General features: G+C 31.9%; 1 protein-coding gene across 5 annotated transcripts in view; it reads left to right on the plus strand.

Annotated features, from left to right (window-relative positions):
- The first annotated feature begins 21,680 nt into the window (after positions 1-21,680).
- Positions 21,681-26,350, plus strand: part of LOC131074501 (uncharacterized) — a 45,833-nt gene continuing 41,163 nt past the window's right edge. Inside the window, exons 1-5 of one of the 5 annotated variants that reach the window (XM_058011133.2) lie at positions 21,681-21,927; positions 22,085-22,596; positions 23,615-24,812; positions 24,927-25,026; positions 25,144-25,754. In XM_058011133.2, coding sequence (XP_057867116.2) covers positions 22,121-22,596; positions 23,615-24,812; positions 24,927-25,026; positions 25,144-25,151 — 1,782 coding nt within the window. In that variant the 5' untranslated portion in view covers positions 21,681-21,927; positions 22,085-22,120 and the 3' untranslated portion in view covers positions 25,152-25,754. The other 4 variants (XM_058011130.2, XM_058011131.2, XM_058011132.2 and 1 more) reach the window with 4 other exon arrangements.

The following is a 26,350-nucleotide window of genomic DNA, read 5'->3' on the forward strand; positions in this document are numbered from 1 at the left end:
TTTGGATTAGATGCAATACATTTGCTCATTCCCTAGACAAAAACCGTTACAACAACTCGCCAAAATCTCTTTGAATTATCTTCATACAATAATCACACGTGTCATAATCATTACCGCTCATCATCAAATCATAAACCAATGTAACCAATAAACTTGATCGGTTAGGGTTATCAAAAACAACAGGTGGGGTTTACCGGTTACAACAATAGATAAGGTTTATACCTTTACACCGGTTACCGGTTCTCCTCACAAATTCTTCCTACCGGTTATAGTAACAATATAACAACAATAACAACAATATCATTACCGGTTCAATTGACATCAATGACAACATAACATATCATTAATTCAATCTTCATGCAAATGCCAACAAATGTAAATGGACAAGTGAGATTTGATGTACAAAGCAAGTATTCTGATGAACACTTAACTGGTAGTGATAAAGTCACTTAAATCAATAAACCAACAAATGTTTTGTTTTATTTTTGGTTTGTTATGTCGTTGGCCGACATAAGTTCGGCGTGCAATGCTAGTTTGTCTAGGTTCATTGAACCTAGGAAATTGTTCCAAGGTTGTAGCCGACTAAGTTGATGTCTATAAAAAATGTGATGAGTTATAAGATACACATGCGTACATTGATGTGATCAAAGGCAAATATTGAGATTCTGATTGTGCGGTGATTAGTGAAGCTCTATATTGATGTGTTGTTGAAGTTTTGAGGATCTGAAGTGGATCTTATCAGACATAGAGGCGTTATATGAAGAACATTTGAACTGTTGTTATCCTAACAGTTACTGTAGCAAAATCCCCTAACCAGGTAGGTCTTGACAGGCCTTAACTTGTAAATCCCCTAACAGGGTAGCTCTATATTAGAGTCTTAAATCCTCTTGCGAGGTTGATCCTAACAGGTCGAAGCTCCTAACAGGGCTCATTATTTAAATTCCTTAACCAGGTGACTCCTAACCGGGTCTGCTCCTAACAGGGCATATTTGTAAGAGCTTAACCGGTCAAGATTTCTATTCTGCAAATAGTGAATCTTGTGGGTATTAACTCCCACCGTGGTTTTTCCCATTTGGGTTTCCACGTATAAATCTCGTGTTATGTGGAATTTTTTTTATTGGGCATTAGCTTATTTGGTGACATTCCTCTTATGCTTGTTAAGTTTTAAGTTGTTTAAGTTGGTGATGATACTCATATTGTTTTTGCTTGCACTGATTCACCCCCCCCTCTTAGTGCCTTATAAGTTTATCACACTTTACCATCTATTCACCTAACAACATCTCTTGTGATGAAGCATTGATGAATCATGCTCGTCTCTCTCCCAAAATTGATCCTACCAAAGAGGATGACATTACTAGAAATGTTTTCAATGCTCTCTCTTCTAAAGATGAAGCTTTGGTGAATATAGAGCCCAATCAAGGTCTAATGAAGACAATTTACATTCCTCAACCTTAAATCAAACCTGTTATCATTGTTAGAGGAATCCCAAACCCCCAAACTAAACCAGTGATTGTTGTCAAAGGTATTAAAGACCCACCTATACCTCCTAATTACTACTTAAACTATGCAAAATAACTCACTCAAAGTAGTAGTATTAATAATAATGTGTCACAACAACCTCGTTATCATGTAGTTTCTCACACATATAATACTTAAAATAATATACAAGATTCAAATTTTCTTCCCCCCCTCTCGTGTTTCATGACATGTTGGTAAGGATTATGATCTTGTTGAGCAACTTCATGGTACCCCAACTAAAATCTCTTTTTGGGAATTGATTTAAAGTTTGCCTACATACCAAGGGATGCTCCAAGAAGCCTTGTAGAAGATGGTTGTTCCACCTTATGTGAGACATAATTAGGTAGTAGCCTTGTTTGATTGTATGCATGTAACAAACTCAAAGATTGGAGGAAAACCTATGAATAAATTACATAATAAATATTATTTTATTTATAGAAGAAAAATTAGTTTGATTAAATTACTAAAAACTATTTAATTAATATGCATAGAAGAAAAGTGATGAAGGGATGACATAAAATGCATTAGTCAATTTTAGACATCTACACAACCCATCTTTTGGAGGGGTCAAAGCCATGTCAACTTTCTTCCTCGTGATTGGATTAACCTATCTGATCCCATGAATGAAAGAAATCTATAAAATATTGTAAAATTAACTTCTTACATGAAGATTAAATACATTAATTAATAAACACCAAATCCACATATTAACTTAAAAAAAAAATCAATCCTTCCCCTCTCCCTACCAAATAAATAGGAAAACAATCTAAAAATATGCTCCATATGCTCATTACACTATTAGTATGCCATGCAACAATAGCTTGAGGGTAATGCAAAGATGTTTCCCCTATATTTATTATTATTATTCTATTGTGTTTTTGGTCACCATGGCACTTTTTTGAGCACTCCAATAGGAAAAATCTATTTAATCATTACTTTAGACCCATACAAATATAATATAAAAATGAATAGATTTGATGACACACTTAACATAGATCACAAAGAAAATCTAAGTAACTTCGAAGTGAAGGAAGCCCTCGACTAAACTTTAACATGATCTTCTTTGAATAATAAAAAGTCAAATTTCTTTAGCATGATTTGGTCATAATTTTAGTGTGCTTTCTTTCAAACCCTAAAAAGTGGATGATTGAAGTTATGCATTTGTTATTATCTTATTGTGCTGTTAGAAAATCATTTTGGGAGTTAAGTACTTGTGTCAAATCCATGATAAAATATAAAATTAGTTAGGTTTTTTATTGGGGTAATTTATTGCAATGGATAAGTAAAATGCTTTTTATTTTAACTTGGGAGATTTAAAACTATAGTAAATCCTGTAATTTTTCTCCATATCTTCTATATATATAAATTATAGTACAATTTTTAAGGGTTGTTTTACTTTTAGATTGAATTTTTTTTTGAGGAATAATAATTTGTGAATAGAGACAAATAATTAAAAAAATCATTTAATAAATGATATATTTTTAAAGAAATAAAAGTGTTTTATTAGTGTATTTGTTTATTAATTTTTATTTTATGTTGAAAAATGAATGTATGAGTTAAGTATGACTAATATTAAATACAAAGAGTTAATGTACATATATGATATATAAATATAAAAGTTTATTTGATAAGGAGAACAAATAAGAATATACAAATCTATTTCATTGAGCGAATGTGTATTAAATTAAGGACATGAAGATGTAAAGATGATTATGAATGAGTGGTCCTCTTTTTTGAGCTATTAGACAATGCTTTGTCAATATTATTTCCATTTTGTTACATAATTATATCTAATTTTCATTACCATATCCTTTACGTTTGAAACCTACAAATTTTAAGTCTTCACAAAGTAATAATTTTAAATTTTTTTTTGAACACTTGCAAAATGAAATTTAATCTTAAGTTTTCTTGACAATTTACTAATGTTTTGTGATGTTATGAATGTGTAATTATAGATGTTTTTTATATGACTAAAGATTTAATTTAATCTTATTATCTCATCTCTTGTAAGTAGGAAGTATAATTTGTGGGTAATGAAATGAATATAGTTATAATCTTCAAGTTGTGATATCACCTTATACATTTGAAAATGAGTGTAAGGGTCTAAATATTGATAATTATCTGACTTCCTCTTATGCATTGAATTATGATGACATGTTAAGGAGTGCCTTCTCATTGACATGTTTATGTAAAAAGAGCTCCCTCCTCTTCACTCTAGTGGTTATATATAATTAAGATATTTGACATAACAATATATTATGTTTTCCTTGTCTCTCTTGAATTAAATGGTTTCTTATATGTCAAGAGATCCTCAAGTGTATGTTCATTAATGATCACTTATGTGCATTACTCTTGCATGTAGAAAATAATCTTGGTTATACAAGTAAGTGAAAGGTAATAAAAAGGAATGTTGTCACTTTTTTTTTCATAAATGTGACCTTTTTTGTTATAAAAGGAAAATATATCAACTGAAATATTTAATAATTCTATCTCTACCTCCTCATCGATAAAAGTACTCGAGAAAAGATGAAGTGTACTTCAATCAATTATTTTATATGCATCTCTCTCTTCAACCATTGTATGAACAGGTAGATGAATTAGTCTTGTGGGCATCATGTGATGATATAATGAATCAATCAATGAAGTAAATATCAAAAAGATAATTAGTGTATCTTATACTTTATGACAAGAATGGAGAACCAGTCTTTCTTCTATTATATTGAATCTACTTCATTTATTTATCTTTATTTAATTATTAAAATAATAAGTTATATTATGCTTGTGGATTGAGATTATATCATCTCTCTACTCGTGTATTACCTGCATTCTCTCCTATATATCAAGAGATTTGTGTTTCTACAAGTTTGTTGTGTGAAATATTATTACTAGGGTTTGTGTACATGTTGTAACACTAAAATATTATATTTTCTAACATAAAAATTTTTTGCCTTGTTTTTGCATATATTATGTTAGGTAAATTATAGGCATTGCATGAATAAAATTTGAGAAGATGGTTACAACCTAGCACATAAAGATCATTGAAAACATCTAATTTTTATATTAGAGCACACTAAAGATCATAATAATTTTTTACACATCTACAACCTAGGACATAAAGATCATTGAAAAACATCTAAGATCTATATTAGAGCATAATTAAATATTATGTGTTTGCATTAATATTTACGACACTTATTGCATGACTATTTGTTGACTTTGATATTTATTTCCTAGTTATTAATCAATCTGTATATTGTCTTTGATGATCCTTATGCTTGAGTCATGACCCCCTTATTCTTTTTTGCCTTATTTAGCCTATAATAGATAACTGATATGAGATAGTTCTCATAGCTTTGCCTAGGTATAATTTTTTATTTGTGTTGTTCTCTCGATCCCCACATGCCTATAATATGTTGAATGATGCAAATGTCCTAGAAATTGTTTAAACTCCTAGAGTTGTATGCTTAAATTAATAAGTCTTTCGTACATTTTTAGACTTCCAAAGTTTCCTTACCAGGCATTCAATTTTGCCCAAGTTTTATTTTTTATTTATCCTTTTTGGGTCATAATAATTGTTTATCCATGCATGTCCTCTCACCATTCCTCACCTTTTCCCTTTTCCTTGTTGGGCCTTCATGTTTCCCCTTCAAGACATACCCTTCCCATCACCCCAACCTCTTATTCCTTTGTAGTTTGAAATTTGTCTTTGTATTCCGAATGAAATTTTCATATCGTCCTTTACAAAGATACCTCACTTGGACATCCCTTGATCTTCTAACTTTTGACTATGTCATGTCCTCTTTTCAAAACTTTAATAAAAAATTGGAGTGGGATTAGAAAAGTATCAACATAAAGAATAAAAAAAATTTCTTGACATATGTTAGAGAGATTTTGAGGATTAGGGATTGAATATACTATTTCAAACATGCCCAAGAAATGTTAGGGATTAGGGATCGAAGCTATTGATTGGCATATACTAGGGGAGTGCTAAAAATCAAGAATTGAAGATACTGCATAGCTTATTCCAAGCCAAAAGATCCCTATTCATGTTAACGTCTATTGTAGTGGTACTTAATTCTTTATATTAGTGCATTTCACCATTTCACATACTTTTAGAGCAACATTTGGAGACTCACCATCATGTATGGCCCATGCTCTACACTAGCCTTCATGTTGTTCTAATTGTCACCTTCTTCAATTAAGATCACAATTCCTGAAATTGTGAAATTTGGGTAGATTCCACATACATGATCCTTCTTCCCTCTTATTATTGAGTGGGACGATATCTTGCTTGCATCATTAGCTCTACTTTTTCTTAAGGGGAGGAATGTTGTTTGACAATCTTGAACTATATTTAGAGTTTTATGTCAAGCATCCACCATTAGTACATACAATTGTACATTCAAGGGGGTTTCACTTGACATTCTCTATTCATTGTCTTTTAAGGCAGGTGGTGGTGGGGATTTTTCCTCACATGGGGTTCTAACCTTCACATTTTATTAAGATTTTTTTCCTGTTTTTTCTCTTTTTGAGAGCATTTCATCCCTCTAGGTTTTCTCCCTTTCTCCATTTATGAGAGGATTATTTTGTAAATGGGCACCTCATTAGGCCTTGTATTTCAGACCCATCTTTGTCTACTTCTCCCTAACTTGCACTTAGGGGGTTATTATTGTAAACATGGTACTTTATGTAACTAATTTATTTCCTATCTAGTTGTCTATTTAGGCCTTTTTTACACTAGATTATGTTTATTTAGGGATAAATTTGTTGGGCTTTGATGATACTGAGTTGCCACATGCAACATGGTGAGAAAAACTGTTATGATCCTATCACATCATAAGTGTCACCTTGGCCTATATAATCAAGGGTTTCCCTTTGTAATCTCAATCTCATGCTCATTGTAAGCTTTGCATTCTTGAGTATAATATAATTTGTGCTTGCTCATTTCTAATTTCTATAAGTTCTTTCCTTCATTCATTGTATCCTAGGCATGATTTTCAACCAAATTTTACAATGTGTGCTATTTGGTGTAATTTGGTGAAATATATCATTAGTGTTTCGTGTTTTTGAATTTGTTATTAACATTGAAAAATTTGAGATAATAAATTATAGTGGTATTAGAGCCACATTTTTTAAAAGGCTATTGTTGTATAGTGATGTAGGTTCATGAAAAAGGTGAAAGGGAAACTAGGTACTTACGGAGGGAAAAGAGAAAGAAGCTATGGGTGACATAAATAGGAAATCCACTTTAAGGATGTTGTTAGGATTAAAAATACAGATTTGGTTAGATAATATCAATCCACTTTGAGGTATCCTATGGTAGATATTTTGAGGAATTTGAAGGAAATGATCATTGGAGTGCAGGGAGATATACTCCAAATTGTGCAGAAGGAGGTAATTTAGCAAATGATGAAACTTCAATTAGCCCATGCAAGTACATTCAAAGACAAATTTTTAGAAAGAGATTAGACAAAACTATTCAAAGATCAACCTATACAACCATAAAAAGAAGATCAAATGGAAAGGTATCATGTTAAATATAATGCCTTATATCCTTCCTTTTGTTATTACATGTCTTTTTTTGAGTAATATAGGATGCAAGTGAAAAATGGTCATAAGAGGCGAAGGTATGAGGATTGCCTTCATAGGTACATTCAATAATGTTTGAGAAAGATCAATAAACCTATTTTTGATAGATCAAGTATGTGTTCATCCAATTCATGTTTGCAAAAGTTGGATACACATTTCTTCTTGAAACCCATGTTTGAAGAAGAAACCATTAGTTTTGCAACTTTATGCCTAGAGGGTGTGGCTCATGAGCGATGGTATCGTGGCAATGGTGACCCAAGGACATGGTTAAATAATTATTTTAGAGGATTTTCAAGTTGAATATTGATGAAGAGGTTTGACAAGAAGGATCCAAATATTCACTTTAGAGATTTAGTAGAATTGAGGCAAGATGACACAATTGAGCACCATGTGGTAGAATTTTAGAGGTTACCAGTGATGGTTATAGATATGATAGAAAAGAGACTCATAGTTATTTTTGTAGAGGGACTATTTAAACCAATCAAGGGTTTGGTAAGGGATTTTGATCCATAGTCCTTGCAAGAGGCCATTGGAGACACCCTAAATTTGGAGGATTTAATGAAAAAAAAATTCTACTCAAGGAATGCACCACCGATGTTGAATAAGAAGCCCCTTCATAAGAGCTTCCCTCAATCCAAGGTGCTATGACCAAAAAATACAAGTATGAGGAATTTAAGAATGAATTTTGAAGGTAAAATTGTTCTTCTCTTATGGAGAGCCATGAAATCTTGGATATCGATGCATGTGTAAATAAAAAATACATTCCATTGGAATAGTATCAAATAAAGATACATAATTTGAGGATGAACTAGAGGTATTCAAATATTCTATCAATCATATTGTTATAGGAGTATAAATCATAATCATGAAGGTGAGTACACTTGCAACTAACTCAGAAGCCCCAAAATATCTTCCCTCATGAGTTTGTGGAGTGATAGAAGGATAGAGGATGATTGTTATCATTGATGGTGGGGCTAACCACAAATTTATTGATGAAGGACTAATGATTTAAGATAGAAGAACTTGAAGGTTTCAATATCATAGTGGTTGATGGATTTACCATTCCATGTACCAAGGTAATGAAGATGCTCAATAAAACCCTCAAAGACCTAAGATATGTGATAAATTTTATTTGGTTGGTTTAGGAGAAACTAATATATTTTTGGGAATAAAACAATTGCACTCTCTAGGGGAGTATTTATAGAATTAACAACCCATGGAACTTAAGTTTGGAACAAATAAAAAAAAAATTATCCATAAAGGGATCTCAAATTGAGCTCCACACGTGCTCCTAACAAAAAAGATGGAGAGAGTATTTCGTAAAGGCCAAGTAGCATGGGTAGCAATTTGTAAAATTATTCCTACAAAATATCCATTAGGCAAGAAATTTATGCATTTCATTATTATTCAAAAAATTATGGATAATCATAGTGCAAATTTTAGTGATATTCCTCCAAGAGTAACACTAGATAGATAATTTCAACATGTTATAGAGTTAGACGAAGGTAATAAAGCTATTATGGCTACGCCACCCCATTATCCAAGAGGATATAAAGATGATATTGAAAATATTGTCAAAGAACTTCTTGACATGGGCTAAACACAAGACCTGGGTGTATTGATTATAAGGATTTAACAAGAATACCCTAAAGAATGGATAGCATATTGTCGAGAGTTATGTACTTCTCCAAAATTATTTGAGACTAGGATACAATTAAATCTATGTGAGAGAAAAGATTTTGAGAAGACAAATTTTAGTTGTCATTATGGATATTTTGAGTTTTGAGTCATGCCTTTTGGACTCACTAATACTCCAACCACCTTCCAATCATGCATGAATCAAGTATTAAATAATAAAAAAAGTGTTTTTGTTCTTTGATTCAATATCTTGATATATAGTAAAACCTAGGAGGAGCGCTTGAAACACCTAGATATAGTTTTGGGTATCTTAGATAAACATTCTTTCTTTTCAAAATTATCCAAATGTGAGTTTGGTTTGGAGAAGATGTTTTATTTGGGACAAGACATGAGTATCAAAGGTGTTTAGGAAGATCAACAAAAGATCCAAGCAATTCTACATTGGCAACCTCCCACTAATCTAATAGAGATGAAAGAACTTTTAGGATTATATTATTACTATAAGGAGGTTTGTGAACGTTTTCTTGTAGTTGGTTGTTCCTTTGACTAATTTGATGAATAAGGAAGTTTTTACATTGACTAAATATGCTAAAAAAACTTTTGACAAGTTTAAAGAGGGGTAAGAGTATAATAATATGCCACGTCATAGGTCAACTTATTAGCACAAGTGAATTTAAGCATTTATAACTAAAAATTAATTCAAGTAAAACATATGATCCATATAGATTCATTATAGCTATGTTATTAATGGGCCACAACTTTTCCAATTCAAACTGTCTACTAAATGTATATTTTATATCTTTGGGTCTAATTACCAAAATTTTTTTTGTTTTTGAAAAACTTGATGTTTCAACAACTTCTACTTTTATAAAAAATATTTTTTTGAAATGTAAAAATACCCTTTTATAGATCTACAAGTGAATATTCCAAAATATGTCTTTTAGAATTTTAATTATATATATATATATATATATATATATATATATATATATATATATATATATATATATATATATATATATATATATATATATATATATATATATATATATATATATATATATATATATATATATTGAAAGTAGGTCATCAACACTAAAATATAAGATTGATTACCTTGTCAAGGAAAAATAATAAAATTAATTGGAAAAATTGGAAAAAAATATGATGCATTAGAGAAAAGAATCTATGTCAAGATGATTTAATTCTTTTCTAATTTGGATAAATAATGAAGAAAAAATGTGGTGCCAAATGGAAGGAGTTATATTTTAGTACACACAACTTTTCAAAATTATTGAATAATATATATTTATAAAATATAGTAAAAAATATATCCATGCACTAAAGTTTCAAGTTATCAATATACACAAAAAAAACTACAAGAAAAGGTTAAAATTTACTAAATAAAGTGTGGTGCCTTGTGTAGCTTGAATTTCAATATTTTATCAACAATTAAATTATAGTGTTTACTTTATAAAAAAATATTCAAATAATTATTTATTTATTTATTTTTAAAATTACAAACATAAAATACACAAAATAATATACATTTTTCATTTGTTTACATCATTTCAAAATTCAAAACATATATTTCACTTTCTATTGATTCAATTTAAAAAGTTCAATCAACATTGGTCATTTCCATTATAGAATTGTGACACAACTTTGTACTTTTACCCGGAAGTAAGAATCTTGTGCCTTGTACTTACTATTTCTGATTTTTCAATCCCTTTTGTTGTTGAATGCGATGCATTTGGAGAAGGCGTTGACAATTTCCTAACCAAAATGGGGCATCCAATTGCATTTAAGAGAAAAAAACTAAGTAAGCTAAAAAGAGTTTATTCCATTTAAGGAAATGTTGGTAATTATGCATTCATTGGAAAGGTTTAGTTAATAATTGGCTTGTGGAAGATTTATGGTGAAGAATGATTATAAGAGTCTTAAAATTCTTTTTGAACCAAAAATATTTGAAAGATCTCCGACAAAAGTGGGGGATCAAGTTACAAGCTTATGGATTTGACATAGAATACATGAAAGGTAAGAAAAACATGATGGTTGATGCACTTTCTATGATGCCTATCATATACTTAGTTTCCACTATTTTTATTGATAGTAAAATTTCCATTATTGTTGTATGCTAAGAATAAATTCTCTACTACTATCCTTGAAGAGGTTGTTAAAGATGATAAGTATCTTGTGATGGAGTATATCATCTACAAAAATAAAGTCTTCTTTATGCCTGAGTTTAAAATGAAGGAAAAGATTCTGAAAACATTTCATGATACTTGACTATCATAGTATCAAGCCCCTGGCATTATAGACCTTACAATCACATCCATGAGATGTTCACATGGAATATATTGAAGGGGATTGCTAATAAAAATATTAGAGAGTGCATGACTTACCAATAAAATAAGGGAGAACAAAATTTTCCAACAAGGTCACTTCAACTACTATAGATTCTTCAAAAAAATGGGAGAGCTTATAAAAGGATTTCTTTACAAGTCTTCCCAAGGTGCAAGGTAGAGATTGCGTTTATATTGTGGTTGATGGATTGATTAAGTATGCACGTTTATTTATATTTTATATTTAAAAGGATTTGATCAAGTAGCATATATATTCTTCAAGGAGATATTTAGATTGCATGACTTGCCCTAGAATGACATGGATAACGATTTTCTCTACAAAATTTTCATACCTTTGAGCATTATTTTCTTGTGGATTTGAGTGCAAGGAAGGGAGAATTTTCAACCAAAACTATCAAAATATTGGCTTGGAGATGGTGTATCCTTAAATGGGATTTGCAATAATAAACACATCATTAAATAGGCATCTACCCTTTACATTCCTTTCTTCCTTCATATCCATTGTTTTTTTGATTAAAATATCTCTTTTGAGAACTAAAAAATCAAATATAGTAGTTATAGAGCTCTACTGGTTCACTTTTGTGCTTTCAGGTTGTTTATGTCTTTATAGCTACAAAAGATGCATGAAAATATGTGCCCATTTTGATAAATATTGGTTTTTAGCTAGGAAAAACCTTAATCTCGAGACTATGATGATGTTAGCCCTATTCATAAATGTTCATCTAAATATGTATGGGGGTAGGTGAACATCACAGTGAAAAATGACGAGAGGTCAAACATTGGGGGTTGGGGATGAGCTATTCGAGATGATAGCGTTTTATGTGGTGATGAAGTCGTACCTTTAAGACATGTGGGAAGGAGGAAGTTTTGGGTTCAACTTTGATGAGGAAAACATCATAGAAAATGTCAAGGGTCAGGCTTTTGGCCTATCTCATTATGGGTATCCAAGGAGAGAGAAGTTCAATAGGTTGATGAATATAAAGAAAGAGTGGAGAGAAAGTGGTGATAAAGTGAATGCCACATTGAGATGAAGAAGTATGCTATCTCAATAAGGAACAAAAGAAGTAAGGGTATCAAGAAAAACACGTTTGGTAGGGAAACTCCAACAAGCTCAACAGCTCACACAAACATAAATTTTAACCTATAAGTTGCACACTTAGACATTTTTTGTTAATATTTTGATAACTGCAACACATTACAAACACATGGGGAATAATAGTGGATATCACAAAGGAAATTTTGACTAAGGCAGACCCACTTGAGACTTCTCATATTAGTTATAAATTGGGGGCCACATAAGGTTAAGACACACAAAAAGGGAGGGGAATCAAGAAAAAATGACATTTCAAGATTGAATCCCAATAGGAACTATAACACAAATCATGAACACTACTCACATTCGACCAAAGTAGAATCAATTATTGACTAGGTAACTCTTTAAAGGTATTCCTAAACACCATTAGTTAGCTAAAGGAATAATAGACATCAAGTTGAACAAAAAATTAGGTTTTAGAATTCTGGGCTTTGATTAGAATTGTAGTTTGTGGATTGAACGTTCCTTCCCAACTTATCGTGAGCCCTCCCTTCCCAACGTGTACACAATGTATACACACTAAATATGTTCAGCGGGAGGGCATAACAACCAAAAGTGTATATACCCCTTCAATTAACAAAGGAAAAAGGCCAAAAGTAAAACTAAAGAAAAGGGTCCACGCTGGCAATTACAGCAAGGCATCTGGAGTCCACATGTACGTATTCCATACAATAATAGATCTACATCCAATTTTTCTCTGTAGTAAAATCTGGCGTGGCAACTTACTATTGGAGAGTTCAGACATATATTCAAGTTTGGATTGGAAAGAGGGATACATTGTGTGTATATAAAGTAGTTGTGTATATGGTGGACAGGACAAATGTCTTGGAATTGGATTGTGAAAATACTCTTTCCACCCAACAAAGGCCAAAAACTATAGTGCAACTGAAATATTAGAAAATAACTAGGTAGTTAACACTATAAAAGCAATAGTAGAAGAGGATCTTAATCATTGGGTTTCTAATCTTATTTAATATCGGGAGGGTCTTGATCATCAAGATTTAGTTTCTATTCAGTGTGGGCATTATTAATCTATTTAATGAATTATTGTTCTCAAAGTGTTGGACATCTAAATTCTCATGATGAGACAATTAAGGAGAACAAGGCAAGAGAATTTCCCATCTTGTCTATTAGGTGGCCCCCCATTCACGTTGTCGAGAAAATGCAAAGGAAGAGGAGCCAACCTGAGGAGGTGGGGACCAACCATTGTGACTCTTGAAATGCCATTGTGTGTTATTATGTCATCTTCTTTGCCCCGTAGGAAAAGTATGAACACTAGCCTGAAGAGATAAGTTGAGATGAACTCTTGCCATAGTACAAGATGCATTACCACAATCATCAATGAGCACTTGTTGATGAGAAGCTTCAATGATAAATTTGTCAGCCTAGACTTGAATTTGCAAATAAACAATGCAAATGATAACATATTTTTTGTACATAAAAATGTTGATCAATAGAAGCACTGGAAATTAGAGTAGAATTTAAATCTTTGCAAATAGAAAAAAGGATCTCCACTCAAGAATCAATCCATATTTGGATGAATTAAAGAACAACGTGCCATGCCAATGGTTCAATCTAAAATGGTTTGGGAAGTCATGACTCTAATCTCATGTGAACTGAGGTCTATGACAAAACCAAAAGTGCTTAATGATCTACTTGTGCCTAGAGAAGGGGCATTTTGGGTTTGAAATCCCAAAATGGGTTGATCAATTCCCCATCAATAAGCCTTGATAAAGGACACAACCAAAATGGCAAGAGTGGATTTCAAAATGATTTTCGAATTGTTTGAAACATGCGACTTCAAGTCTAAAATTGTATTATAGAGACTATATCTTAATCAATTTTTATACCAAAGGTAAATGTTGCTCTAACTGCAACTTTAGTCTCTCATATTTGTGCAGCCTCAATCTCTTACATTTACTTCAACAATGCTATTTGTGCAATCAAATTCACTTAAATTATGCCACACAATGCTCATACACTAGCTCAAAACACCATATTTGTGTATTTGGTTACTACTATGACCATATATTACAACTTTGTACATGGCCACTCCCACACTACAAGGTCATGCCAAACAATTGGGATCATATGGGTCCACCACTCGACATCATCCTATTCACATGATATAGTGCATTATACACATACAACACCTATTAGCATATTATAAATGCATAAATTACACACACTCTAGTATAAATACTTACATTATACAAGATACAAGTAGAAAGGAACATATTAGCATATTTGTTGTACACGTCATTGTGCATATCTTCTCTAATCAAGAATTGAGCAATTACTTTTGGCTTCACTTGTCAATGGCCATGGATTGAGCAATGAAAAATAAACCCTTTTTTCAAACAATGCATTAAATATGTTGATAAAGGCGAGGTGGTTACCATTTGAAGAAATGCATATGAATCTATTTTAAAATAAAGCCATTTCACTTATGATACATATGTACGAATGCACCTAGAGAGCCTTCATTTAAGAGACAAAATATAATTCATGATTTTTATAAAATACATTAAGGAAGAACAAAGAAGAAGAAATTAAGCAATTTATGATGCCACAAAATCTACAAGGGCAAAACCTATAGTTACAAGTACTTATCCTCATATTATAAATTATTTGAATAAACCATAAACACAAGGCATGCATTGAACCACTAGAGGAAGAGCCTTTTAGAGAGAGGCAAAATATTATTCGAGATTATTATAAAATACATTAAGGAAGAATAAAGAAGAAAAATAAGCAACTTATGATGTCATAAAAACCTATAATGATAAAACCTAAAGTTACAAGTATTTACCTTCACATTACAAAGTATTTGAATAAAATATAAACATAAGGTGTATGGAACCACAAGTGGAAGAACTTTCATATGAGAGACAAGTTATTATTAATGATTTTTAAAAAATACATTATAAAAGAACACATAAGAAAAATACGCAATTTATGATGCCATAGAAATCTAGAAGAATAAAACCTAAAATTACAAGTATTTGCTCTTTTTTTTTTTTGATCGGTTACAAGTATTTGCTCTTATATTATACATTATTTGAATAAAATATAAGCAAGTGCATGAAACCACAATAAATATATTAATGAAATTAAATATAATCAAAAATATAGTTTTTGGAAAGCTTAGAATAAGGACTAAATACATACAAAACAAAACTTCTAAATTAATTCATTTGACCCTCAAAAGTTAATATAAAATTGGTTTATTGTCAACATCTTGATAGATGCGAAAGAGACTCCATTGCAAGTATGATTTAGGAGTGGAAAGGTTTATATAAAACCTATAATTACAAGTATTTGTCTTCATATTATACATTAGTTGAATAAAATATAAACAAATGTATGAAACTACAAGTGACATAAAATCCCACCTAATCATATAAATTATTAAATCGGGAAAAGGCTATACATGAATATCCAACTCCATTGTACCAACAATAAAAGATAAGAATAAAAGAATTAAAATTGATTCATCTAAAAGCATCCTCAAATTTGAATGCTAAATTAATATGCCATTGTTAATCAAGTGGAACCTACTTGAAGAAAGTAAGAGCAATGGAAAAGAAAAGAAAAATAAAAAATTGCACCTTTTTTATGTTTTTCACTAAACAACTTATGTTGACTATTAGGAGATACATCTACTAAGGATATTGTGATAAAAAAAGAAGACATTATATTTCATGATTGGGATAAAGTTGAACCATTGAGAGAATATTCTTTCCACATTATTGGTTGAGACTTTAAAGATTCAACTTAACTTTAGTTATGTTATAATGTTTCCATCTTCTTTTATTTAGAATGTAGATGATGCACAATAGCAATGGGACCTATTTACATAGATGATTATGAACACAGGTTGTGTAGTTAATGCTTTTTTTTCTTTCTTTCAGTGTTGTTTATAAGATTTATTTTTCATTTTTTTCTTATAGATTTAAGATTATGTAAATTATGGAGTGATTCGCAATCATTTTCATCATGCTGATCTAAAATTTACTTTTTTTTGTTTTATATTTATGTCTTGGGATTTTTTTATTATTTCATGATTGTTGAGTTCCCCCTTCCTCATGTATTTAATGGTTTGATGTCCTAATTGAATATATGTTTTGATATAATTTCTTTTCACTCTCATTTCATATTTTATATTGATGCAGAGCCTTGTGACGACCTCTTATCATACTCAACTAACCTTGGAAATAATCAAACTCCAAACATCCAATGCTACGTTCCACAACCCTTCACTCCTTACACTCACAAACCTTCACCAAACCACTTACATGGGGTTTCCAACTTCAGTGACTTAACCCAACATAACTCAAGGGTTTAACATACCTATGACACCCTAAAAAAAGGTACCACATGCTCAAACTGACTGGTTCAATTCCCAATACACCAAATTGCACTTAAGAGGCCATTTCCTACTAGCCCTCCAAATCGGGTATTTGGACAATAACTCAAAACTTTCCCAAAAGAATTGGATTTTTTTTTATATTTTCAGATACCCATTTTTGAGTTACACAACATAATTCAAAATAATATACTCTTGTTTTGGACCAACCTTCTGAACCAACACCCTGTCCTACTAGGATTAGGCCTAGTTAGGTCACTTTTACAAAGCAACCCTATCACAAACTACTCTCCTCAACCCCAAACCCAAAAAAATTCTTGAGTTATGATGAAAATCAACAGATTTTAAAGGTTTCAAGTGGTGCCATTCTCATTCACACATTCAAACACCAAACCCTCACTTTTAGGCCCTAAAACCTAGGACTTCCTAGATCTCACACCTCCAAACACTCCCTCAAACAACAAGGGGTCCTAAAACCATGTATTAAACATATCTACACACTTTCCATCATAAAAAGTGGCACTCCTTAAGGTATATCTCTTAGACCTTCACCATGGCACCATTCTTGCACCCTTTTTTCAAGCAAAACTCCACCCTAAGGTATCAACCACCCCCTTACTGATCTCTCCTGCACTCAAACCTATTAGTAGAAATTAATATACATCATTAATGGCCCATTACATAAGAAAAAATGACCACATAAAGTGGAATAGGTCACATTTTCTTTGTGACTCTCAAAACTTCCTTAAAACAATCACCTACAACAGATTTTAGGACAGTTAATAGAAGTGTATCAAATTTGAATGTAAAAACTTCAAAATGACTTTAAATTATTCTCAGAACATCCACAAAACACCTTCTAATAGGTGTAGATCAATATGAAGAAATAAAACCACAATAAGATTCAGATTTCACTCATGAAATGCAAGGAAACCGTTGAATTTTTATTGCAGTGGTTTGTTTTCACATAGATCAACCTTAAAATCAACATCAACAACCTCTCCACACATGAGAATGAGGTTTTTAAACACATTTTGACCCCAAAACCGAAAACAACTCCCATAACTACCTAAGAACCAACTAGCCATTGGAATCCACCATTTGAATGTGTGAAATTGACAATTATTGACATTTTGTCCTTATATCATCAAGAAACTCAATCTAATGATTTTAACACTCTTAAAACATCACATGGACCCCATTTTGACACTTACCATTCCTTCTTAACATTTATTACATAAATTTGCTTATTTGACAACATTGACACAATTTTGACACAACTAGACATCTTGACTCAAACTTGACCCAACCATGACAAATATTGGCTTTACATACCTTATTACATTGTTTTAGGTCTCAATTGACCATCATTACATCCATCCATGCCTTATAGACATGTTAGACCTTATAGGTCCGTTAAGTACTCGTGCACCATATATTATGGCATGTTTCCTCATATATATTTCACATGTTGTATTTGTATATCATCCATGCCATGTTTTCCCACTTGAAGATATTCTCTTCGTACATCTCTAAGATATTTCATTATCTTATCCTATGATGTTTATTTTCTTATATAATTATTCATATTGTATGTCTAATATCATGTTCACAAATTATGCTATCATACTTATAACTACATGTTTACATTTGACATGATTGCCCCATGTTTACATCTTATGATACACACACATGATTTTCTTATAGTTACGTCCTTACATCTTTCTTTTCATACTCATATCCTATTTTATCATGCTTACATGTTACATGCTTATCATTCTTACATATTATGGTGTCTTTTATATAATCTTATTTAGCACCCTAACTATTAGCCTCAAATTTGGGGGAAACATTGGGAAGCACCTTGTTTTCCCTTCTTACATGTGCTTTTAAGCTTATATTGCATCATATTATATTGTGACCATTGCATGAATGATACTTATGATCCTTTTTCCATGGTATTTTTTGTTTTACATGATCATAGATTTTTTGTGTATTGTCCATTTCCTTACATCCCATGTATACAACTATTTGGAGGAGACAAATTATATTACTAATGTTTCTTTGATGATCATCATTATAGTGACTATTTGTTAGCTTATAATGGATCCTAGAAACACGCCGCTATCACTTTTTTAAAAATCTCATTTGTAATCACACCACTCTTTGTTTTGAGCTCCTTCATACCTATAAATTTTTTTTTTTTGCTTTTCCTTTTTGTTTGTTAATTTTCTTAAATAGTTATTCACTTCTAATTTATTTTTTCAAATGCTACTCATAGAATTTTATTCTTGTAGGTATCAAAATGGAGAGTTCATTATAAGGAGCATGTATCAAAATCTTGATGCATATCTTTATCCTTTTAATGAGTGCTTGTTATTTACTTTCATTTTTATACAACCCATGTAAGATAGTCTAATTGCTTTTCTCTATTTCAACACTTTCAAATTACATTAAGGTACAACAATCTATCACACTAGCATATTCATATTTCTTATAACATGATTCCTTTTTAATAGAATGGAAACTTAGATCACAATTGAAAAATACATGCCAAGAAATCAAGTACTTTTAGACTTTAACATTTAATTTCAATTTTAAATCTTGATATTCAGAATTTCAATTGCTATTTTGAAAGCTTACACAATTATTACAAAATTATATTATTATAATGGTAGTGTTTCAAAACACTTTTACTATTAAAATAGTCAATTCATTGGGCTTGAGTAGGAGGGACATGACAATGTTATTTGATTGTTCTTTAACATGCACGATTCATAGTACTTCACATGCAAGTCAAAATGCAAGTAAAATCTAAGGGTAAAAAGCACGTACTTTGCACTTTTCTCCTTTATTTTGAAATTATTTTGACTCCGTTTATCTCATATTCAAGGACTACTACATACAAATTGGTATGTTTATGCATAAAAGTTGGCAATTAATTGGAGCCTTGACTGGACTTAACTCCATTCAACCCAAAGAACATAGATCCAATCTAAATGTCTTGTATTCCCTAACATATGTAAATTTCATAAGTACAAATTTGAACCTATAATAAATCTCTAATTGCATACTTGAACCTTAGACATTTAAAATTTAAATTTATTTATGAGCCCAAGACAACTAGCTTCCTACTAGTTTTTACTTTGCCAAATTGAGCATGAAAACTACGATTTGCTTGCTAGGGTGTTGTATAAAAGGACAAATGCTAATTCATTTTAATGATTACCTAAAATTTATTTACACATTCATTGCATCAATAGAACATCATCATCAAATCATCAACTTACATCAATATTTATGTAATTAGAATAGATTAGGTGTATTGCATAATTGCTTGACAAGTTTTTGCCCCTTGTCCAATACCATTAAATATTAGCATACCTATATTCATTAAATATTAACATACCTATATTTTATAAATAAAATTTATGTAGAGGATGCTGAAAGATATCAAATTTTAAAAATCTTTACTTTAGCATATATTAATTAATTTGATATGGTTAATATTTATTAGAATTTAGTCTTACCTTTTAGCATAGGTTAATTAATTTTATATGGTTAATATTTATTAGAATTTAGTCTTATTTTAGAATATGAAATGATTTGCATGCAAAAACAAAACAAAAATCTAGATTTTAAAACATAATTTTTTAAATTAGAAGTTTTTTAAAATGTAACTTTAATTTTTTTATTTTTTTTTGCATTTAATAAATAATAATAAGTTGTTTTTTAATTTAGATTTGTTTCTTTTAAATCTAGAATTTTTTTCTATATTTTTAAAAAATAATAATAATAGAAAGTTTCTTTTAATTCAAATTTTAGTCTTTAATTTTTTATTTTTAAAATTCTAATTATTAAAATTACATGGAAAAAAAAAAGGGTGGTTGCCACTGTAGTGTTACACCTCTGTATTTGTAGATACCACAATTATTAGGTAGCAAAGGCAAGAAGGTTGTTGTAAGTTACAAGTGCATGGGTTATTTTTATAGATTTGGATCAGAGCCAAACTTCCATGTGAACAAGAATACAACACATGTCAATTTATAATTTTTCAAAATAATATAACTCTAGGTCTAATTGTAGATCATTGATGTAGCGTGTGGACCTATACTGGGTCCCGGTTGATCTAGGTTATGGACCGACTTTAATGTAACGTGTGGATTGGACCTCTTGATGTGTTTCCGAGATGTCTTATGTGTTGGATATTGTTTGTTTGGTCTAAGACCGACATGTTTGTAATTATGTAATTGGTTTATTATCTGGTGGCCAACCTAATTGTTTATCGTCGAGGGTTTGTATATATAGATGTAAGATCTCATTGTAGATTATCATGGTTATGTTAGAGGTCATGGTCAATGAATGTAATGTGCGAATAATGTAATATCATTCAGGCAGAGGATTTGGTCGATCATTGAAGATCGAAATGGGTTTATGTAAGAGGATTCAGTCCTCCAATATTGAGCTTAATCAGAACTGTACTCAGGCATAGGAGATGCTAAATTTTGCAGTTCAACACTTCTCCGGATTGTAGTCTGGATTTCTATGTAGTCAGTGAGGCTCCTTTTGTGATGAGCAGTGCGCTCTAGGCTGTTGGCCTTCTTGCAAGTGCAAGTCCCTCAATTGTAATTCACATACTTACTGCAGAAGTATTATCTGACTGTGGGTAAGTTTCCCACCGTGGTTTTTCCCTTTACTGGGTTTTCCACGTATAAATCTTAGTGTCATGTGGATGGTTTTTATTCTGTGATTATTGTTTGTGCTTAATTGATTTAACTAATATTCCGATATTCTAATTAGATTTTTAAGCACAATCTTCAACAAAAAAGAATTTCATCATCACTCAAACTAAATCCTTCTTCCTTCCATTAACATTTAGAAAACATTATTTCTATTATTACCATCTCAACTCATATACCCAAATTATATTCATTTGTTTTAATGATTTTATTCTTGAATAAATATAATTAAAATTATTAGACCTATGGTACAATTTCCAATTTGTAGTGCAAGTCATCCCATGTACCACCCATTGAAACAATATTGTTGCTTCAATTTAAAAGAACTTAAAGTCTGTTAGTAAATCAAGTCACATTTTGTATATTAATCAGCATCATTTGTGCGATATTGAATATAAACCTTTGAGTTTCAGAGATTCTGTTTGAAAATTTGCCTGGATTCGAGTTTGGATCCTCCATTAATGATGAAGTGGATGTGCATGGTCTCCTCTTATTCGCCGCAGGCTTATTAATGCCCTTAGAATATTAGGGCCCTTACCCTTAAAATAGTAGGGATAGGGGGAACCCCTACTTAGAAGATTGAATGGTGCAAGGAGAGTTTTGATTGCATTCAAGGTGAATTCATGAATCATATTGTTCTGAATTTCAATATCAAAAGCCCATTGGAAACATTCCTTTGGGCCCTGTAAGTTTTTTTTTGTTTGCTTCCCTGTCTTGATTGCACTGTCAAATTCTATTATCTTCACTGAAAGTTTTTAGCTGAATAATCCAGGCCTGGAATGTAAATCAACCAATAAGGCATATACAAATGGAAGAACACGAGTATAACAGAGCAATGAACTGCAACTTTCTGAAAAGCATTGGGACATTGAATATAACAAAGTTCAGCGCAAATGTACCGGCCAAGCTTTCAGCAAGAGATTCATATACAAATTCTTCTGATTCCGCGGATGATTTCAGTAATGTGTTTGGAGGGCCTCCCAAATATATTGCACTGAAGCGATTCAAAGATCCTCGAAAAGCTTATTCACTGTTGCAGCCTTCGGTTGGGGTTTCAGGCCTAGTCCAGTCTGAGGTTTCTGTGTTCGGAGAAACCAGGAGAAGATATGTTAATGATGAATTCTACAATGATATATTTAGTGGAGATAAAGTTTATAGTGGTGGAGAAATTTCTGGTAAGAGTTCGAGATCAACATCCAGGAACCCCAGTCCTGCTCAGACTCCTCTTCCCGGGATTGAGTACAAGACCTTGGCTAATAGATGTCGGTCGGCACCAAAGCTCAGGTATTTCGATTGTCCAATCAATTTTCTGCATTTGATTTTCATTTCAAAGAATTTTCTTTATTGATTGAATTCGAGTTCATTTCGGGTCCTAAATTCTTCATACCCCATAGTCGAACAGATAAACGAAAATGCAGTCAATCCAGAACTTTCTCAAAATTTGGTAATTATGGTATAACATTATGGAGCACAGGATTTTGGAAAAGAACTCTTAAAATTTTGTTTTGCATTATGTGATAAAGGCCCGAACCAGAATTTTTTTTCTCTCAGTTTTTGCATATCGGCATATTTACTAGGAATTCTCAACAGATTTGCTTTGTTTCTGCATTTTTCAAACTCAATTATAATCAATCCAGAATTTTTTTTGGAAATATGTTAATAATGGTAAAACAATATAAAACACAGGTTTTCGGGGAAAAATCTCCGAAATTTCTGTTTTGGGTTGTATAATAAAGCCCCAAATGAGATAATTATATTTCTGTGTTTTTCCATGTCTGCATATATTCTTGGATTTCTCAGCAAAAAATTGATCTGTTTCTGCATTTGATAAACTCAAATGCAATCAATCCAGAAGCTTTTTTTTGGAAATAATTGAATCATGGTAAAACAATATGAGACACAGGTTTTTGGGAAAAAACTCCTAATATTTTGTTTTGCATTGTCTAAGCCCCGAATCGGAAAATTATTTTTCTCTGTTTTTGCATTTCTGTCTCAACATAAAATTGTTCTATTTCTACGTTTGATACAGTCAAATACAACCAATCCAGAAGCATGTTTGGATTTAAGTTAATTATAATAAAACAATATGAAATAGAGGATTTTGCGAAAAAACTCGTAAAATTTTGTTTTGGATTGTGTACTAAAGCCCCGAATCCGAAAATTATCTTTCTTTGTTTTTGCATGTCTGCGTGTTTTTTTTTGATTTCTCAACAACAAAATGTTCTGTTTCTGCATATCTATCTAAGTTTTTTAAGGATTTCTTGAACTGAAAATAGGCAAATGAATGCTTTTTTTTGTCCAGGCAGCCTGTAAACACACCAAAACAATCAGAGCATCCATCTTTTGGCATATCTTCACATCGTGGACCTTCCAAGTTTTACAATGATAGTTCCATTGTGTCTATTGTCCAGTCTTCTCCACCTGATCCTTCCTCAGATCTTCTGGAAATTCCTTCTGCACATTGGGGCAAACCCTCCAAAATATTATCTGAGGGAAAACAGGGGCTTAAAAAGAAGCAAGAAATTAGCGTGCTTCCTCCACGAAGCTCTAACTCTTTTCTGGAAGCGAGCGAGTCTATACCAGGAAGCTCAGCTAGGTTAAGTAATGTTAAGCTCTACTCTACTGCTCAAACTACACCATGCAGCAATACATCTGATGATGAATTTGGGGGAAATATTCAAGGATTGGATAAGCATAGAAGTGGGGGATTTTCTAAGCTGGCTGAAGAAAAACATGGCTCAGATTGTGCTGAAGGATCTAATTCACGAGAAAAGGATGACAATGGTTTTGAAAAATCCCCATTACCGGATCTTCAGCTACAACATAAGTTAAGAAGCTGTAGAGATTGGTTTTCTGAGTCCAAAGGGTTGGATTCAAATAAAAAGACTGGATCCCTTTCAGTAGACTCATTGGAGTTTTTCTCAACCAGAGAAATTCATTCAAAAATTGGGATCTCCAACACACAAGAAGTAAGCCAAGAGATTGGAACAAAACAGCTCAGCACAAATGACACTGACAGCGGTGAAGAATCAGATGAACTTGGATCATATGTCATTGAGATTGACAGCAAAAGAGGGGAGACCATTGTTTTTCTTCCTGAAAGACACACAGGAATAGATACTAGCAATGCTCATAATCTGTTGATTTCATCAATGAAAGAAACAATGGAAAGTGCAAAACAGGAATCTCTTCCAAACAGGCCAAGGAAACATTGGGATCGCAATATCAAAGGCAGTAAATTGAGACTACACAGTTTATTACAGGAGACATGTAATTTTGATCTTTCAAGAGAAGCAAGGATGCAAACATTTCAAACTAACAAAGGAAAGGGAAGGGGCAGGGAGTACAGCAAAATGCCACCTAAACCAAATATACCTGAAACATCTCCATGGCCAACTCCAACTCCAGCAGTGAAAGAACAAAATGCAAAAGAAGATTTGATAACAGAAATCAAGATGGCAGCTCCATGGGATCCATATTCTATTGATCCTTCAACTATGGTAAGTTTTGTAATGAATTATCCCATTAATTGCCTCCCCCCAAAATACATATATGATCTGGCTAATTTTTAATCAAGATGACTAATTTGTTGGACTATTCCACCAAATGTGAAGGTGAAGGAGGTTACTAATGGGATAAAGAAATGGCACCATGAACAACCAGTGGTTTTCCAAGAAATGCCACTAGCATCAGAAAGACAGAACTATAATGCAGGTGCATATTTGGCATCATCTTCTTCCTTTTCTTGTGAGCACCAGTTTGAAGTTTGAACTTGGACTACTTATTAAATTTAGTGACTTTGTAATGTTCTGTTAAAAATTCTTTTTGTAGCACCATAGAATCTGCTTTCCACTCACATTGCAGGAGAAAGAATTCTTTCAATCAGCTATCCATTCACATTGCAGGACAAAACACTTTTTCATGCTCCAAACCAGAGCATCAACTAATTTTTCCCTCCCTATAATAAAAAAGAAGATATAGAGTATTTTGAGTTGATTATCTCAAAGCGGATCCTTTTCAGATGTAATAGCTGAAGAGGAAACTGCAGAAATCTAGAGAAAAAGATTTGAGAATGAACATCATCTTCGGACTAAAGAGAGTGTGGTATGTTATGCAGCTACTAAAAGCTTTTGCCAATCGAATCAGACATATCCCACTGCTTATGGTTCAGAGAAGATATATATTCTTGACAATGTCATTGCAGTTTAGGAAGGTATGGAATGCGCATGTAAATCAAATCAACAAACTCTCTTCATCAAAAATTGACTTCAGAAAGCCTTATGATCAAATTGAATGGTCCTTCCTTCATACTTACCATGCTTAGGGCTCTTTCCATTGGTCCCATTTTTTATCTAGTTGGTCCAAATGCCTTTATGTATATGACCGGGCTTGCCCTACCATTAATGGTGTTCAATAGAAGCACTTTGGCCTCTTTCAATCTATATGGAATGGTTGCCTCTTGTGTCCTTGTTCTATGCGTTCGATATTGAAATGTTTAGTTATCTTCTTGTCAACACTATCTTGCAAATACTGGTCAATGTACTATCTTTGCTATGGATGGGCAATGGGCTGTTAGTGTAAAAGGTTGACACCCTTGTTTTTATTGTTTTTAATATAAAAAACAAATGTATAGAAAACTAATAATAAAATATAAAAGATTAAATATATAGTAAAAATAAATAATTGAAATATAAATTATAGAATAAATTAAGATGAATGTGCTACACAAAGATTTATATGGAAAAAAAATTTACAATAAAAAACCTCACGAACTATGGCTAGGGTTTTAGGATCATTTTTCACTATTCTATTTTGCAGATTGGCGACGTTTATAAGCAAGCTGGAATGGTAGGAAGCTTTTCCTTGCCAAGACTGGTCGAGGCATGAGATAAGTGGTGTGTACAAGGAGGGCTCGGGAAAAGCCCTACCCTCAAACCCTATCATTGTGTTGGTAAACAGATTTGTCTATCACACTTTATTTAATTTGGATACCCTTAAGACCAAGAAATGAAAGACAAATTTCACCAAACAGTTGGAA

The sequence above is a fragment of the Cryptomeria japonica genome, chromosome 9, assembly GCF_030272615.1.
Source record: "Cryptomeria japonica chromosome 9, Sugi_1.0, whole genome shotgun sequence".
NCBI lineage: Eukaryota > Viridiplantae > Streptophyta > Pinopsida > Cupressales > Cupressaceae > Cryptomeria > Cryptomeria japonica.